The sequence below is a fragment of the Watersipora subatra genome, chromosome 10 (assembly GCF_963576615.1).
Source record: "Watersipora subatra chromosome 10, tzWatSuba1.1, whole genome shotgun sequence".
NCBI lineage: Eukaryota > Metazoa > Bryozoa > Gymnolaemata > Cheilostomatida > Watersiporidae > Watersipora > Watersipora subatra.
In genome coordinates this window covers 13,105,455-13,123,018 of record NC_088717.1, presented here as the reverse complement: position 1 = coordinate 13,123,018, position 17,564 = coordinate 13,105,455, and the positions used below count along the sequence as shown (strand labels likewise).

At 36.1% G+C, this 17,564-nt stretch overlaps 1 protein-coding gene across 1 annotated transcript in view; it reads right to left on the bottom strand.

The window, feature by feature from the left end:
* Window positions 1–3,370: 3,370 nt before the first annotated feature.
* The window catches only part of LOC137406794 (uncharacterized), a 36,833-nt gene continuing 22,639 nt past the window's right edge, over window positions 3,371–17,564 (bottom strand). Inside the window, exons 5-8 of the mRNA XM_068093406.1 lie at window positions 17,022–17,153; window positions 15,873–16,001; window positions 7,758–7,875; window positions 3,371–3,889 (exon numbers count right to left, since the gene is read on the bottom strand). Coding sequence (XP_067949507.1) covers window positions 3,435–3,889; window positions 7,758–7,875; window positions 15,873–16,001; window positions 17,022–17,153 — 834 coding nt within the window. The 3' untranslated portion in view covers window positions 3,371–3,434. The remainder of the gene's footprint in view (window positions 3,890–7,757; window positions 7,876–15,872; window positions 16,002–17,021; window positions 17,154–17,564) is intronic.

Here is a 17,564-nt window from a genome sequence, read left to right as displayed (position 1 = left end):
AGTTCATCTCTTTCTGATATAGCTGAGTCATGTTTCTCATTTTGTCAATTAGTGAAATAAGAATTTGCAAATCTTGCATGCACTATTTATACACAAACTATCTAAAGGTTCTTGGTTACTTAATCTTAGTTTTATTTATTTAGGTAGTAAATGGCTTGGCTCGCATAAACAGTGCCCAGCTTGTCATGGACCATCATGGCAATGTGCTCGTTCCATTAAAGGGCTGAAGTGGATTTTTTCATGCAAAAACAACAGGATCAGCCAAATTAAGAGTTACCACCAGTTTGTCATATCGGCAGAGTTATTAGGTATACTTTGTTTTGTATTCTTTACCATCCTGAATTTTATCTTTGAAAGTACAACATAGAGAAATTCAATAATTTTGTACAATAAATGTAAAACTAATAGACAATGTGTGCAGTAATCGTTGTTTTGCTGCAGGCAGTGTCCAAGTAAAAAAGCATGCCAATAGCGTGGAGAGTGAGGATATACAGCTTGTCTGCAGAGTCAGGCAGGTCAGGGCAACCTGAAATAATTCCGCCACCTTGTCTGAGTGTTGAACGTAAGCAATATCTTTTTTAAAAATCAGGGAGTGATGTGATGAGAGCAAAAGATATATTGTGTGCCTAGCGCCCATTCAACAGCCATCACAGCTCAATACATCTGCTGCAACGACTGCAGAATCCAAAAAAACTACTAAAAAGTCTACTAAGGCTAGCACTATTGCCCCGATACGGAAACCTAAACGTCAGTCATAGACAGTAGCAGCAGTGCTGTTAGTTTATTGTTTATTTATGTTATATTATTATATTCGTTTTACTTTGATAATATTTTAATCAATTTTAACTTGCTTTAACTTGAACTTAATTTACCTACTAAACAGGTAACATTGATCTCAAATTGTCTCCCCGGGCTCAGAAGCCCTGGATCGTCTATCCTGAAAACGCTAACTCATTCATCTCAGTAAAAGTTCTGTGAGTGCATTGGGTAATTATTCTAACACTGATACATTTACTTAAAATAATCAATTTAATGTGCAACACAATTTGGTATTAACTCCTTTACTGTGTATTGTAAAGGTTTTGTGCCACCCTTACTCACTCCACCAATATAAGACTCGATGCATAAGTTTATACATGTATTTTTGCTTTGTTCATAAGAGTACAAGAACAGCTCTAGAATTCCTCATTTCTTGAAGCCGGTTTTAAGTGGCGGGTGCAGTTTTTTTGTATGTGCCCTAGTCTACCACAACCCCAGCAAAGGGTAGCCGGCTGACTTCTTCTTTCAGTCGGAGTATGGACTCGCTCCTGGAGCCGTTCCGCCTTCTCCGTGAGAGGTCGAACAAGCCGAGCTAGTCGTCTAATGATGTCAGTTTCGGTCGAGTTTACTTGGTCAGAGAATCATCCTTCCCGAGCTCGGACCAAAGATTCGGCGGGTTTGCGTTTACCCCCTTAAATCTGGAGGTAGTCATTTCCAGCCCATACAGCGTCAGCTAGTGTGGGCGTGTGTACGGCCGACAGATGTCGCTGCAGGGCAGGGGCCTTTTGCGAGCTGCGGAACATCTCCATGGCCATGTTATTCCGATGACGGTTCGGCAGGTTTCCGTACGCAATGCGTACCAGCCTTTTGACCTCCATGGCATGTTCCTGTAATGACGTTCCCTCCTCTCGTCTAAGGGCGTTAAGCCGATTTATCGCTTGTCTAGCGGACAGCCCGAATCTTGCTCGAAAGTCATTGAAGATGGCCTCCGGGTTCTCTGCTCGTCCACAGTCCTGGGCCTGTTTGCCCAGTGCCTCTCGGAGGTTCAACAGTGTTGCTCCTTCCGTCCACTGGTTGGCATCAGCCACCTCCAGGAAGCGGGTAATAAAATATTCCACGTCTCCCTTTCCTGTGTACTGGGAAGTCCTGAAGCGTGGTGCCGGTTCCTGGGCCCTTGACATTAGTATCACCCATTCTAGTGCTTTGGCTAGTCGGTCGGGTCCCAGATCGGCGCTTCGTGCCTTCCTATTGGCCATTTTTGGGGCTTTCTGTAGGTTTCTGCTCCTTTCCTAGGGCAGTACATCTACTGAGTCCGCTCCTGAACGTAGGGTTTTATGCAGCTCTCTCTGGGTTTCTTCCTGTTGTCAGGAAGTTCTTCCAGTAGGAGCAGCGCTGCCGTTTTTCAGGCAGGCCCTTGTCTCGTGTTTGCCTGGATTTCTTCCTGCTGCCGCTTTTAAGGCAGTAGAAAGTTCATCCAAAAATCCAGCGATCCAGTACGAGTCTCGTGGTGGAGTGTTTCTTGGAATTGTGGTTATCCCACTGCTGCCACCAGTGTAAAGGCTTTGTGCCACCCTTACTTACTCCACCAGTATAAAACTCTATGCATAAGTTTATACTTGTATTTCTGCTTTGTTCTGAAGAGGACAAGAATAGTCAAGCACATGCCATGAACAGGCCCAAAACAGCTCCGCTCTCTTGCCCAAATGTTCAGGCTTATATAGCGGATAGGCCCTGCTTTTCGTTCTGCTTGGCTGGGCTTTGCCCTGCTCGGCTTTAGCTCTACTCAGCTTGGCTTGGCTCTATTCAGCTCAGTTTGGCTCTGAATGGCCTAACTCTCACCTCGTTATTCTGCCTGACTGAGCACAGCCCGGCTCAGCTCAGCCCTAGGCTCAGCTCTCGGTGGATTACATTCCACAACAGTATTAATGTGTTCCTTTTCAACGATACAACACGTGACCTTGACCTCACTGTTTTAGGTATTCAAATTGAAGTAACATCATCGGGGCCCATTTCATATCGTTCACCATATTCTCTTCCCTATATATCTCAACATTTATGAAAATATAATGTCAGTAGCGTGCGGTTGCTATGACATTCCAAAATGTAAACAAATTATACTGTTTAAAATTCAATCCATCAATTTTAAAGACAAATTTCTCACTTTGTGGCGTCGCCCATATATTGACCAACACTTTCTTAAAAAAGACCTGTATATCAAGTTAAATTGCTCCGATTTCAATTCCGAAAACAGTTTTGTAAAGCTGATAAATTTCTCTAGTACATTGGGCTAAAAACAATTTTGTGATCTGACCTTGTTTGTATTGAAAATGACACGACCTGTCACATATTTGTAAAAATATTTCAACGAATGGAGTTGCGAGAAAGTGTAAACAGAAGCAATCATGTTCAGCTGCGTCATATTGAACCATTTTGGAAAGGGATTCCAATCTACAGCAGTTTTGTGATGGCTGCGATTAACTGTTAGATTTTGAGCTTTTAAATGCTTGTAATCACATTTCTACATGTTTCGCACCTACAACACAGCAGAGTAAGTCATGGTGAATCTTTTGATACCAAATAACTGTAATGTGAATTTTGTTGCAAGTCTACCTTTAAGGAATGAAATAGTTATATTGAAAGTGACCAAACTACGAAATGAACCTTTAGAAAAATTTCTAAAAGTCCAGGGCATGTGTTGTAAACAAGACAAAAATATCATAATTATGAAATACATTACAACTGTTTATGATAGTCCAAACAATGTTGTAATAATTGTTAATAAAATCTGAACCATATATCCTATCAATGTCAACAGTTAAGAATTTCACAAGGAAACTATTAATGAACACCACAAAAATATGAAAAAAACCAGAATTGATGTACATGTATAAGTATATAATTGTCTGGATATACCTGAGGAGAAAGAAATCCCCTAGAAAATTGTGAAGAGTGAGGTGAGCCAGCTTTGGAGCAACTTGACTAAGGTCAGGAATAGGCACACGTTTAACAATCATATGGGTTATATAATTCTCTCCCAGCTCATTTAGGATGTCTTCATTAGTGAGTCTGTGTGGGAGTTCCTCTGAATTCTCAGGAGGAATATCATCTCCAGTGTGCCGATACCAGATACCTACACAGAATATCAGATAATAAATACATCAAATATATTTAATAAAACACACTAAAGGCGCGTGTAACCTGTTGGTTCTATAATTGTTATGTCATCTCTACACATTACGCTAAGTCTTTAATGGCTGGTTACTGAAGAAAGAGCATGTAAATCTTAAATATTTTCAAACATTTCACTTTTTACTGTCAACTGTTTAAATAGTAAAAAGCATTGGCTCCGCTTTGGCTCATGACTACTTTGTCCAAAGACTGAACAAGACTCTACCTATAACAATAGGCTTTACCTCAAACGATAAACACTACCTATAGGTATAGACTCTACCTACAACAATAGACTCTACGGATAACAATAGACTACCTAAAACGATAGACTCTACCTAAAATGATAGACTCTACCTATCACGATAGACTCTACCTATAACCATAGACTCTACCTATAACAATGGACTCTACTTATAACGATTGACTCTACCTATAACGATAGACTATACCTATAGCAATAGACTCGACCTAAAACGATAGACTCTACCTATAACATTAAACTCTACCTATAACAATAGACTCTACCCATGAAAGTAGACTATACCTATAACGATAGACGCTACCTATAACGATAGACTCTACCTATAACGATAGACTCTACCTATAAAAATAAACTTTACCTATAATAATAGACTCTACCAGTAACTATAGACTCTACCTATAACAATAGACTCTACCTATAACAATAAACTCTACCAATAACAAAAGACACTACCTATAACGATAGAATCTAGCTATTGCAATAGACTCTAACTATAACAATATACTCTACCTATAACAATAGACTCTGCATATAACGATAGACTCTACATATAACAATAGACTCTACCTATAACAATAGACTCAACTTATAACAATAGACTCTACCTATAACAATAGGCCCTACTTATAACAATAAACTCTACCAATAACCATAGACGCAACCTATAATGATAGACTCTACCTATAACAATAGACTTTACCTATAATGATAGAATCTACCTATAGCAATAAACTCTACCTATAACAATAGACTCTAGCTATTACGATAGACTCTACCTATAACGATAGACTCTACCTATAATGATAGAACACCTATAATGATAGACTCTACCTACAAAAATAGACTCAACCCATGAAAGTAGATTCTACCTATAGCGATAGACTCTACCTATAACGATAGACTCTACATAAAACGATAGACGCTACCTACAACGATAGACTCTACCTATAACAATATGCCCTACTTATAACAATAAACTCTACCTATAACAATAGATACTACCAATAACCATAGACTCAACCTATAACAATAGACTTTACCTATAACAATTGACTTTACCTATAACAATAGACACGAGAGTATTTCAAAATTTGAAAACATACATTTGGATAGAACCTAAATATAGGTATGTTTATTGTTTTGAATAAATAAACACAAGTGAATATCTCAAGCAAAACAAATACTTGAGATAGTTATTGTTCCTACATGGCATATTCCAGGGTGCGCTGAGCTGCTGCATACTAGTAAATGCCTAGTGAAGAATATACCAACATGTCTGAACAGTCCATGTAACTCTTAAAGCTATGTGTGAGCTAGCTGAAAGGTTATTGATTTCAGAGACACTAGGTCACAGGTTGAAGGATATATTTAGATGCTACTCTGTGACATAGCTATTACTAAATGAAAATAAAATAGATGGTGATTGGTGATTTGGTGATGGAGGAAACGAATGATGCAGAGGTATTAGTGGTAATAGAGATGTAGACTTGGTGATGGAGGAGATGAATGATGTAGAGGTAGTAGTAGTAATAAAGATGTAGACTTGGTGATAGAGGAGATGGATGATGCAGAGAAAGTAGTGGTAACAGAGATGTAGACTTGAAGATGGAGGAGATGGATGATGCAGAGGTAGTAGTGGTAACAGAGATGTAGACTTGGTGATGGAGGAAATGGATGATGTAGAGGTAGTAGTGGTAATAGATATGTAGAGTTGGTGATGGAGGAGATGGATGATGTAGAGGCCGTAGTGGTAATAGAGATGCAGACTTGGTGATGGAGGAGATGGATGATGTAGAGGTAGTAGTGGTATTAGAGATGCAGACTTGGTGATGGAGGAGATGGATGATGTAGAGGTAGTAGTGGTAATAGAGATGCAGACTTGGTGATGGAGGAAATGCATGATGTAGAGGTAGTAGTGGTAATATATATGCAGACTTGGTGATGGAGGAGATGGATGATGTAAAGGTAGCAGTGGCAATATATATGCAGACTTGGTGATGGAGGAGATGGCTGATGCAGAGGGAGTTGTGGTAATAGAAATGTAGAGTTGGTGATGGAGGAGATAGATGATGTAGAGGTAGTAGTGGTAATAGAGATGCAGACTTTGTGATGGAGGAGATGGATGATGTAGAGGTAGTAGTGGTAATAGAGATGTAGAGTTGGTGATGGAGGAAATGGATGATGTAGAGGTAGTAGTGGTAATAGAGATGCAGACTTGGTGATGGAGGAGATGGATGATGTAGAGGTAGTAGTGGTAATAGAGATGCAGACTTGGTGATGGAGGAGATGGATGATGCAGAGGTAGTAGTGGTAATAGAGATGTAAACTTGGTGATGGAGGAGATGGATGATGTAAAGGTAGTAGTGGTAATAGAGATGCAGACTTGGTGATGGAGGAGATGGATGATGTAGATGTAGTAGTGGTAATAGAGATGCAGACTTAGTGATTGAGGAGATGGATGATGTAGAGGTAGCAGTGGCAATATATATGCAGACTTGGTGATGGAGGAGATGGCTGATGCAGAGGTAGTTGTGGTAATAGAAATGTAGAGTTGATGATGGAGGAGATGGATGATGTAGAGGTAGTAGTGGTAATATATATGCAGACTTGGTGATGGAGGAGATGGATGTTGCAGAGGTATTAGTGGTAAGAGAGATGTAGTCTTGGTGATGGAGGAGATAGATGATGCAGAGGTAGTAGTAGTAATAGAGATGCAGACTTGGTGATGGAGGAGATGGATGTTGCAGAGGTATTAGTGGTAAGAGAGATGTGGACTTGGTGATGAAGGAGATGGATGGTGCAAAGGTAGTAGTGGTAATAGAGATGTAGTCTTGGTGATGGAGGAGATGGATGATGTAGAGGTAGTAGTGGTAATAGAGATGCAGACTTGGTGATGGAGGAGATGGATGATGCAGAGGTAGTGGTAGTAATAGAGATGTAGACTTGGTGGTGGAGGAGATGGATGATGCAGCGGTACCAGTGGTAATAGAGATGTAGACTGGGTGATGAATGAGATGGATGATGCAGAGGTAACTAGTAGTGGTAATAAAGATGTAGTCTTGGTGATAGAAAAGATGGATGACGCAGAGGTAACTAGTAGTGGTAATAAAGATTTGAACTTGGTGATGGAGAAGATGAACGATTCAATAAACTCCCTGTAGCATTCGCCTCTCTACTGTAGTTCATTGAGAAAGCCCTGTTATGAATTAAATGTAAATCTCTAGTTTACAGATTTATTTATTATTAAAATTTTAGCAAAGTTTCAGCGCATTAAAATATCAACACAACTGCAATGCTTCTTGCTTCGTAATGGAAATATTTTAAATTCGGTCAATCTTTTGTCAACATTCTGATATAAGATTGTTCTGAATTACTAGCAGATCAGCTTTCACCAAAATCTAATGCACACGTAGATTAAACAATAAAATGATGTACTTTGTTTGACAAGGATGCCCAAAAGATGGCAAGTGTAGATATGACAAAAAGGCTAATTGACTGCAAAATATGAGATGGCAGGTTGCTTTATAAAATCTTGGCTTGGGAAATGTTAGGAATTTTAACTCACCTTGATCATCATCATCAGCATAATCATCATCATCAGCATCATCATCTTCTTCTTCATCATCCTCATAATAACCATCATTACCATCATCATCATATATACCAAAATGATCATCATCTGCCTGCAAACGTATGATTAGACTTATTCATTACATCAACTTACAAATTCACAATTGTAAATGTTCACCAGCCTTCGTTGCTGGAACCCAAGTCTAGTTAGATAATATTTGTGGAATATAACAGAATTCTTTAATTTCTAGCTATTACACAAAGCTAACCACTAAAGAGAATTAAAATTATGCTTTATAACCTTTAGGTTAGCCTGTTTCACATTTAGTCACATTTGTCATCAGGTGATACCTATCCGATGACCAAATGCTGCCAGATCTCTAACATAATAAATTGTACGTTTAGGGTACAAGAAATTTCCTTAGCACCAAGGGAAAGATACTAGATAATGGTGAGATTCGATTAGAACATGAGGCATGTCACCGTCTCCCTCGATTCTTTCTCCAGCAAAAGGAAGAACGATTAGTCAAAATATAACTCATGTAAAATATAAAGAGTATTGATTGTGTTAGAAAGTAAGACTTGACTTCTTGTTTCTGTTCTGCTGAATACATACAATTGTGCTCTCTGAGCAGCTGGAAAGTTGAGAGATTTGTTTAATATTAATAGTTGTTCATATCATCTCTAATTGCCTGTGCTCCCTGATTGCAAGTCAAGTAGTCAAGAGGAGATAATAATTGACAGGCTAGACACTGTGAGGTGCTGCTCTGATATTCTAGAAAGAGTTTCCAGAAACAATTTATAAAAATGTTTTCTAAAGTGTTCTTACAAATTAGTTATAATAGACAACTTGGTCAAAATAATAGACTTCTTCATTCTTAGACTCTGAGCGAGTTGAGTAGCTCATTTCTGAATGAGAAGTGTTGACAAATAACAAAAAACTGTCTTGGGTATCAAATAGAAATCAATAAATTAATTTACAAGCCATTGATAGCTTTTACTATTTTTCATTTGAGTTAGCCTTTTGTTTGTTTTGGACTAGAATTTTTGGTCAAATTGGTCAGAATAACAGTCAATGCTAAATGAAGGTGAAAGATTAGAGTTCCTAGACTGTGATTCAACAAATATAAAGCAATGCTGTTTGGTTGTAATAACTAATATTAATGATTAAAATGAGCCTACTCTGCAGCTCATAAAAACCATGTGACAACTTAATGTGAAAAAGCCGACTTTCAAAATTTCAAAAGCAAAATAATATAGCTCAGATTCACAGACAGGACATGTGAGAAAAAATAAGCGAAGAAATAAAACAAATGTAAAGGTTTTCAAACTGTGTCAAACAACTGTAACTTTTAAATTCCATATCATGAGGAAAATGTTGTACAGGTAAAATAAATTAAAAAACAAAATAAAACAACTATAAAAGTGTTCAAATGTAAATGTGAAATAATTAGCAAGTAATAGCTAAATTAAGTCTGTTTTGCTACGATTACAATAAAAGAATGATTTGGTAATGATACAATTAATATGAACTGAGAAAACAAAATGAAAATTCTGAATATGTTGAATTAATAATAACAATTCGCGCATAGAAGTGTGTGTGTGTGCGTGCATGTGTGTGTGTGTGTATAAAAAAGTTTACTGTTCCAGCAGAAACTATTCATCAAAACTTTAAATACGACATTACTGATACTTCTCGATACCGGTACCTCTCGATACTGGTACAAATGTAAAAATGAGATATCGTACCGTTTTTGTCTGGTACTTTGTCTGACCGAAGGAGAGAGAATGTAGAGGCTTTTCCTACTCAAAATAATACAATTGTCCGTGTGAAAAGTATTAGCCTTTACCGATTTAGGAATCGAACCTTACGAAAAACCGGAAATAGATATGTAACGGCACATTTAAAATTACAAATAAACCCTTTTGCAGGCAGAGAAACATTATTGTCGTTTTGCGATACTGATGACAATGGGCAGAGCTAGAGGTGGAACGAGACAGGTTTTTTAAGCTCGAGACGAGACTCGAGACACTGTCTTGTAAAAATTCGAGACTCGAGACACGAGACAGTAAAATAATGAGCATTTGGTGATGATTTCACTACACAAGTACTAGCTACTTGGTATATATAAAATTAATAAAACTATTTTTAAATTAAATTTTCACCTGGTGTAAACGATTTAAATACAACATTTTAATAGTGATATGCATGTAGTTTTTGTAAACAAAAGTGACACAAACAGCTCTAAAATACCGAAGTTATATATTCTAAGAATTTTGAGCTTGATTGATCATAATAATTATAAACATATTGCTTTGTACATGTATATTTTTACCATCTATTGAATAGTTCTTACTTTTTAATGTAATGTGTAATGAAACCGATAGCCGTCGCTCTACAAAGAAATACCGCAACTAAAAGAACACACGATAACACGTTCATTCTTATCGTTTCATTAATGTTAAGTTTTGTTTGTGTATTAGCTGTAGTATGTGAATTATATTTAAATTGTACTCATGAAATTATATTAATTACTGTATACATGCACGTGTATATTCTTATATTGAGCTAACAAAGCGTCATTGTTAACCGAACACGGACTATGGTCGACACGGCTTTTCGTTCGTTTCTTCGTGTCCAGGCAAGTTTTACCCGCGATTGGTAGTATATACGTAAAAGAAGCCCGAATTTTATGAAAGGCAGTTGGTGTTTAGACACGATACGATAAAATGCAGACATTTTAGCCGCAAGTCTTATTTATTAAATTGGATTATCCGAAGAGTAATTAGATACGACCCGGTATCTGTTTTAAGGACACAGAACCGAACTAAAAAATAACAGGGCCGTTGTCCGGACTACATGATTAGACTCAGTGGCCAACATAATCAGTAGCAACAGGTAGTAACGGACCGGGTATAACTTTAAAGGCAGTTGCCCGCAATCCATTACAATATTTGGAGTTGTTGCTACCGCAAGAAGCCATGTTTTAACAACCGAGCGCAGGCGCTTTAGTTCTATTTCCTGTCTCGAGTTTGGCAATAGTTAAGTCGAGACGAGACCGATACGAGACGAGACAGGTCGATACTCGAGACGTCTCGTGTCTCGTTCCACCTCTAGGCAGAGCGACTATTTTGTAGCCACACGAACGTTTTTTAAAAATTGATATTTGGTTGGCTTATTGCCTTTACTGTTAAATTTTGTTACTATTAGTAAACTAAAATATATTGGTCTTTATTAAAAACTGAAAAATAAGCCGTTTCGAAAAAAACGATCGTTTGTCTAATATTAAACAAACGAAAAATCCAAAACAAAAGCGTCTTTAAATAAAATTGGTAATTTTGTTTGTTGCTGGTTTCTGCATTCTGAATGTTTTCCCAGAATGCAACAACTTTCTTTTAGTGCCATGGTGCCCTCCAAACAAAATTACCCACGTCTCTCTAATGCTGCAAGGAGTAGTAGTGTTAGTGCTAGCAGTAATAGGCTAATATTAGCTGATTGTGATAACTTTTTAGGCTAGTAGCCAGAACTAATAGTAACAGTGAACCTGGTTCAGATTGTGACTGGAGTGATTTTGCATCAGAATCTGAGAGTGAAAGCGATGAAGAAGCTAGAAACAGTTTTCATACTTATGAAGGTGGCAGTGATGCTAGTGCCTGGACTACTATCAGAGATTTATATACTAATCAGGCCTCTGCATAAAGGGCAAATGCTTCCAAAAGTACCATAGCTAGAGAAACAGTTATGAGAGGAATTGACTTGAAACACGTTTATTTGTATTTACCTGTATCATAAACACATAATACACATTTACAATATCATAAATAAGAGTGTGTAAGAGATTTTTTTTAAATCGATTTTTGAAAAATTAATTTGCCCAGGGGGTCTCAAATATATTGCCCAAAAAAAACTTACCTGCGAAACGGTTAAAAAATAGTGGATGGTAGCAAAAATATTTGTTTTTAAACAATTTTAAATGATGTACCGTATATGATAAGAACAATAGAATGCTAAAGACTGTTTAGCTCAGTGCAGAGCCATTGAGTGTAGTAGTGTACACTCAATGGCTCTAACTCAGTGGTTAAACCTGTGGTTTGAAACTTGCAGTTGCAATCTCTGTGAGTTTAAATTCAGCATAAAATGAATACTTCATTAATAAATTTTAATAGCTATAGTTGGACAAACCGAACTACACACATACAGAAACACAAACTTTGAGATTTATATACAGTATACCCTCAGGATACAGAGGAGACATAAATCAGGTGGCGAGGCATACATTACAAATAGAACATTTTACATTGAGACGCTCCTATAACGTATCTATATATATATTTCTTAACGTTTATAGCTTAAAGTCTATAGCTATTATTAGAATCTTGGAATAAACAATCAGTGTCGAAGAGGATTTGATCTCAGACCATTCCGTTCTACAGTCCGACCTTATACCAATTACGCAACAGAGATTGATATATTCACTAGCTGATAAATGTGACTATATTGGAGCAAGTATTCAACAGCTTTGCGTACGACGCAGGGTGATTGCGTATCATCACGGAAACGAATAGCTCTTATTAGTAAGCTTACTCATATTTTCCATTAATAATTTGCCAGGCTGATAGCAAGTGGCAGACAACTCTCATTACTTCTCGTTGTTTATAAGCTGAGTTTAATGCCCGAACAACAGCAAAACGCATGACTAGTCTATATATATTTTTCTCAAAGATTGTGTGTCTGTGTATGTCCGGCTATAGCTATTAAAATCTTACAATGAAAAATCCGTATTGAAGAAGATTTGAAGTCAGACCCCCTGATAAATTTTAAAGATAAAAAGTTGAATGTCAATAAAATAGTTGAAAATACACACTAAAGCTTAACTTTAAGTGTATGTGTTTAGTAAACTAAACTTATTTGAGGTGAATTCAAAGTTTATGCTATACGTACATCTGTCTTGAAGGTAAGATCTCCCTACAATACATCATAATGTATGTATCATAATTATATAATTATATATTATACATATTAACCTACATTATATAATGTTACATTTTATTGCTGATCATAACCACTAAATACAATAAAGCTACTGTAGGTAACTATATTTTATAACCTTAGTAACTATAGTTACTAAGGTTAACCTACTACTACAACATACTATTTTGTTACTAGTTTTAAATATGTACAGCACTTATATAAAATTTTGATGATTTCTATCAGGGGATGTTTGCATTATGGAATTACTGTAGTTTTATATCCCTACAAATGGTTTTTTCACCATATGATGCCAACCCGAAACATATCAAAATTGTATCCTGAGGATGCACGGTATATATCGTAGTGAAGATTAGCACAGCAGCTGTTAGAACTACAGTAAAGTTGGTTTTCAGATACTCATGAAAAATGGCGTAAGGAAGATGGATGATGAGAACTGAGAAACGGAAATATCAAACAAGGCTGGAATTGCATTACATGTAAACATGTAATGTTTACATGTAAACGTGTAATGCAATTCCAGCCTTGTTTGTTGTTTGAAATTTGTATGATTAACCTACTAATCTCAAAGTATATATGTTTTTCTGTATTTGCGCATTCCGTAATAGCTCAGACGCGGTTATGGTTGGGGCAAACCAATTATGGTTAAAGCTGACAGGCGTCAACAGCGTTATGCCGTAGAGAAAAATAGGAGAATGGAGGTAAATTTATCTCTAACTATGAATATCCTTGGAGAATCTAATATTACTATTTTCTTACATGAAGTAAACTTAGCCACATTTCCTGAGAGATATATTATAAAGTACATTTGCCATTATGTGGCTATGAATTAATGATTACTGACAAAACCATGGAAAAATATCACTTTATTTATCTTATAATATTGGAATATATTTGTTAGGTTGCTGGTAGGTTCACTTCCGTATATGCATTTTTTTACAAGCTTCCAATAAACACTCTGGTATTCCAGCTCTCGGCTTGTAGCTATATTACTTATTTAGCCATCCGGACATTTAACTTTGATACCGAAAAGGGACTTATAAATAATTATGTCAACAGCAAAAATTGACAAATGTGTGAACGCAAGATGCCAGCACTTTTGCTAGCGACCATTGTCATAGGTTTTTTCCTATCTAGTCGACACGCTATGTCGTTATAATTAACCAATATGGCAAACAATTAAGTTGTAATGTATTATTACAATTGATGCATCCTACATAAACTTTTGAGCGCGATCACTCACTTACACCAATCGGCATGTACATATACCTTGCGGAAGAAGGAGATTTGTGAGACTTTTGATAAGAAAGAATTTCCTGTGTTTAAATCATAGAATATCCAGCTTGCATGTGCATCATTTGGAGTAAGCCTATGCTAGTGAGAAATTCATCAGTTTAAAACCTTTAAATACAAAAGTGTGCTATCAGTTAACCTTTAAAATAGTGTGAGTTCTACAGAAGCATCTGATAAAAGACGCTGATATAGTGACAATAAGCTGTCGATGACAACAAGTTTAAGGAGATAATAAAGTAGGTATTCACGTACATGTATAACGGTAACATTAATTCATATTTTTAATTGACCAGAGCGAAAACTAGTCTACAAGCATGACAAACAATTACAAATGGTTGCATGAAGATATTACCCCTGTTTGAAATAATGTTTAACATGGTGCGCAGACTGGGATGAGCAGTAGACTTATTTGTAATTAACAAATCAATAGCTAACAATTGATCATCATCATCTATCATCAAACCATCAGTTGTATTAGTGTGTAACTTAGTATTTCAACAGCTAACAACTGCTGATCATCATCCACCATCAAACTATCAGTTGAGTTAGTAATATAACTTAGCAACTCAACAGCCAACAACTGGTTGTCATCATTCACCATTAAACAATCACTTGGATTAGTAAAATGGTGTCAAAATATGCTTTGTTCAAGAAATATGGAGTTGAGTTATACCAGTTAAGTTGGTAATTAATATAACTCACACTAGGATATTCATAACTCTCGGCATAAGATGTAAAACTGTCATTCTCCGAGGTAGTATTGTAGGTCTGCTGTTTTTCATTAAACCAACTTCTCCAAAATATAGCCACACATTATTCATCAACACATCAACACTCATTGGAAAACTACAACTGAGTTTGAGTTTTCCTTCTAGAAAATTCTAAAGTGATATGATATGCAATTTGTCCAGTGATCTTAAGTTTTTAAACGTTTGTTAAATATATCTAAATGTGCTCATAATACCATGATATTTGATAAAACACTAGTAAAAAAGTCGGTCAACCCACAGAAAATGTCATCAAACACAAAAGTACAGCACTTCATTTTTATTTGGGCTCAAACTATGAAAACTCGAAAAAAAAATTTAAAACTTGTAGAAACATTCACAGTGGTACCATATCAATCGAACACATGTTTATTACCATTTCATGACTCAAAATATGCTAGAAAATTATAATTAATATCATAAATTTTTTTATTCGCATCACAATTCTTTATTACCTACCAACGAATGACTTGTATTGGTTTTTTTGCGATATCGTCTTAACAAAGATTTGTTATTATTACGAAGGAAGTAGATAAAGATATTTGAAAGCTGTTACAAATGGAGGTGAAATTTCGGTTCTAACATCCTGCGCAAAAATCAATTTGATTGATTTAGGCTGTCACTTAAAAACAGCTTTTGTAAAGAGAGCCATGTGAATACCGGAATTCCGGCAGTTAGGGATTTTGACACACCCTACGCAATGCCGGAAAACCGGCTGATAGGGTTCAAAAGGTTAATGATTAGGATTTTGTGAAAAAAATCATTGCTAGTCAAGTTGTACAAAATTCAAAATGATGGTGTCAAAATATAGTTTGTTTGAAAAATATGGAGATGTCTTATCATACTAGCAAAGAGATTGCTTAAAAAACAAACAGAGGTTTTGTGCTCATAAAACAAAAAGATTATCTGTTACTATTCATAGTTGCAAATACACTTTTTAGAGAACAAACAGAGAGCAGGCTCTTTTACTGGTGAAATTAAGAAAATTATTTCTAAGCACTTTAAAAAACCTACAATGAAGAGTGTGATATTAATACGGTAGCACCTTTTTTATGTGTACCTGAATAGTGTTGGTAGCTCCGCTTGTAGAATCAACAGTCAATGACTGTGCAGCATCTTCAGACAAACTGGCAGCGGAGTGTCGCTCTTCACATGCTTCTTCGGAACTTGCACTATGAGTAGACTCGGTCTGAAATATGATCATAATCCTTCAGCTTCAGTCATTGGTACAGTTTAGCTACCCTAAAATGCTTTCCTTCTAGAATATTCTAAAGTGATGTACCCATATGGCTCACAGTACACTTAACAGACTTATAAACTGTCACACTTGCTGTATGTCAGATAATTTTTAATTTGTTCACCTGCTGAATGGCTGCTGTAAAGCAGCAATAAGTAACTAGTCAGTCAATAATAATAAGATGGTTCTAGATATTTTGTTGCTGACATTAACCAGAGTATTAACACAACAGTAACCAATCATCTATTAACCTGAGTTGTCACAGAACAGTAACCAATAATCTATTAACATGAGTTGTCACAGAACAGTAACCAATCATCTATTAACCAAAGTTGTCACCAAACAGTACCCAATCATCTATTAACATGAGTTGTCACAGAACAGTAACCAATCATCTATTAACCAGAGTTGTCACCAAACAGTACCCAATCATCTATTAACATGAGTTGTCACAGAACAGTAACCAATCATCTATTAACTTGAGTTGTCACAGAACAGTATCTAATCATCTATTGACTAATCAAAAACATGTTTGGGTATTTATATATTGTAATAATAATTGATTAATTATAAAGACAATAATAGCTACATATAAAGCTATTGAGTAATATAGTAAGATTCTTGATAATTACTAAATATACAGATGTTACATTTAGATTTCCTCTTCTCTTTAAAATACTAATTATACCAATCAATCGCAATAAACATTCAGTATGGTTTCTGGGAAGTAGAAATAAGAATACAATTTTCACGATGTTCCTTCAAAGACAGTGAAACTCTTACTTTTATATTATAATCATATGTTCCTCTAAAGTTAATTGGTTCTATATTATAGTTTATATGTATCTTTTCTCAACAAAATAATAGAAATCTGATGGCTCAACTAAAATATGCAATCATTTTATCAGACAAATGTTTTAAAAAAGTGTATTGTCTATTAGGAACCCATCTTCTCTATAAATAACAACCCACTCTATAAAGAACTTCAGACATATGCGTTCCGGGTTTAGCAGCTTTTGCCGACCGACTGTTACCGCAAGAGGAGTTGTTGGCTAGCCGCTTTCCAGACATAACCGTAGAACCTTGGTTATGGAACAACCTGGCCTGAAAAAAATGCATAATCTATTGATCATCATACACAGGTAAATTCTACTTGTGTTGAAGTTTTACTTTCAGAATACTTTGATGTGATGTTCAGGTTCTGGCTGAAAGTTCTATTCAGTTACAATACCTTGTCCAACATTAGTACTACGTGAGTTGAAGTGGAGGGATTTTAACTATTTACCATGTTACTACTACAAACATGTTTCAATAGTTGGTAATCTAAGAGTGTTGCGGAGGAGTTGGATAGTGACATGAAGGGTGTAGTAACAGAAAGTTCATAAACTGAAACACATGATGGCGGATGTAGTATGTTGGTGTCACAAAATAGAAAACAAAGTTTGTCATATGTGATGACAGCCAAATACAAATATTCCGGGCACGGTTTATGCAGTATTTTGAAACTTGTAACAT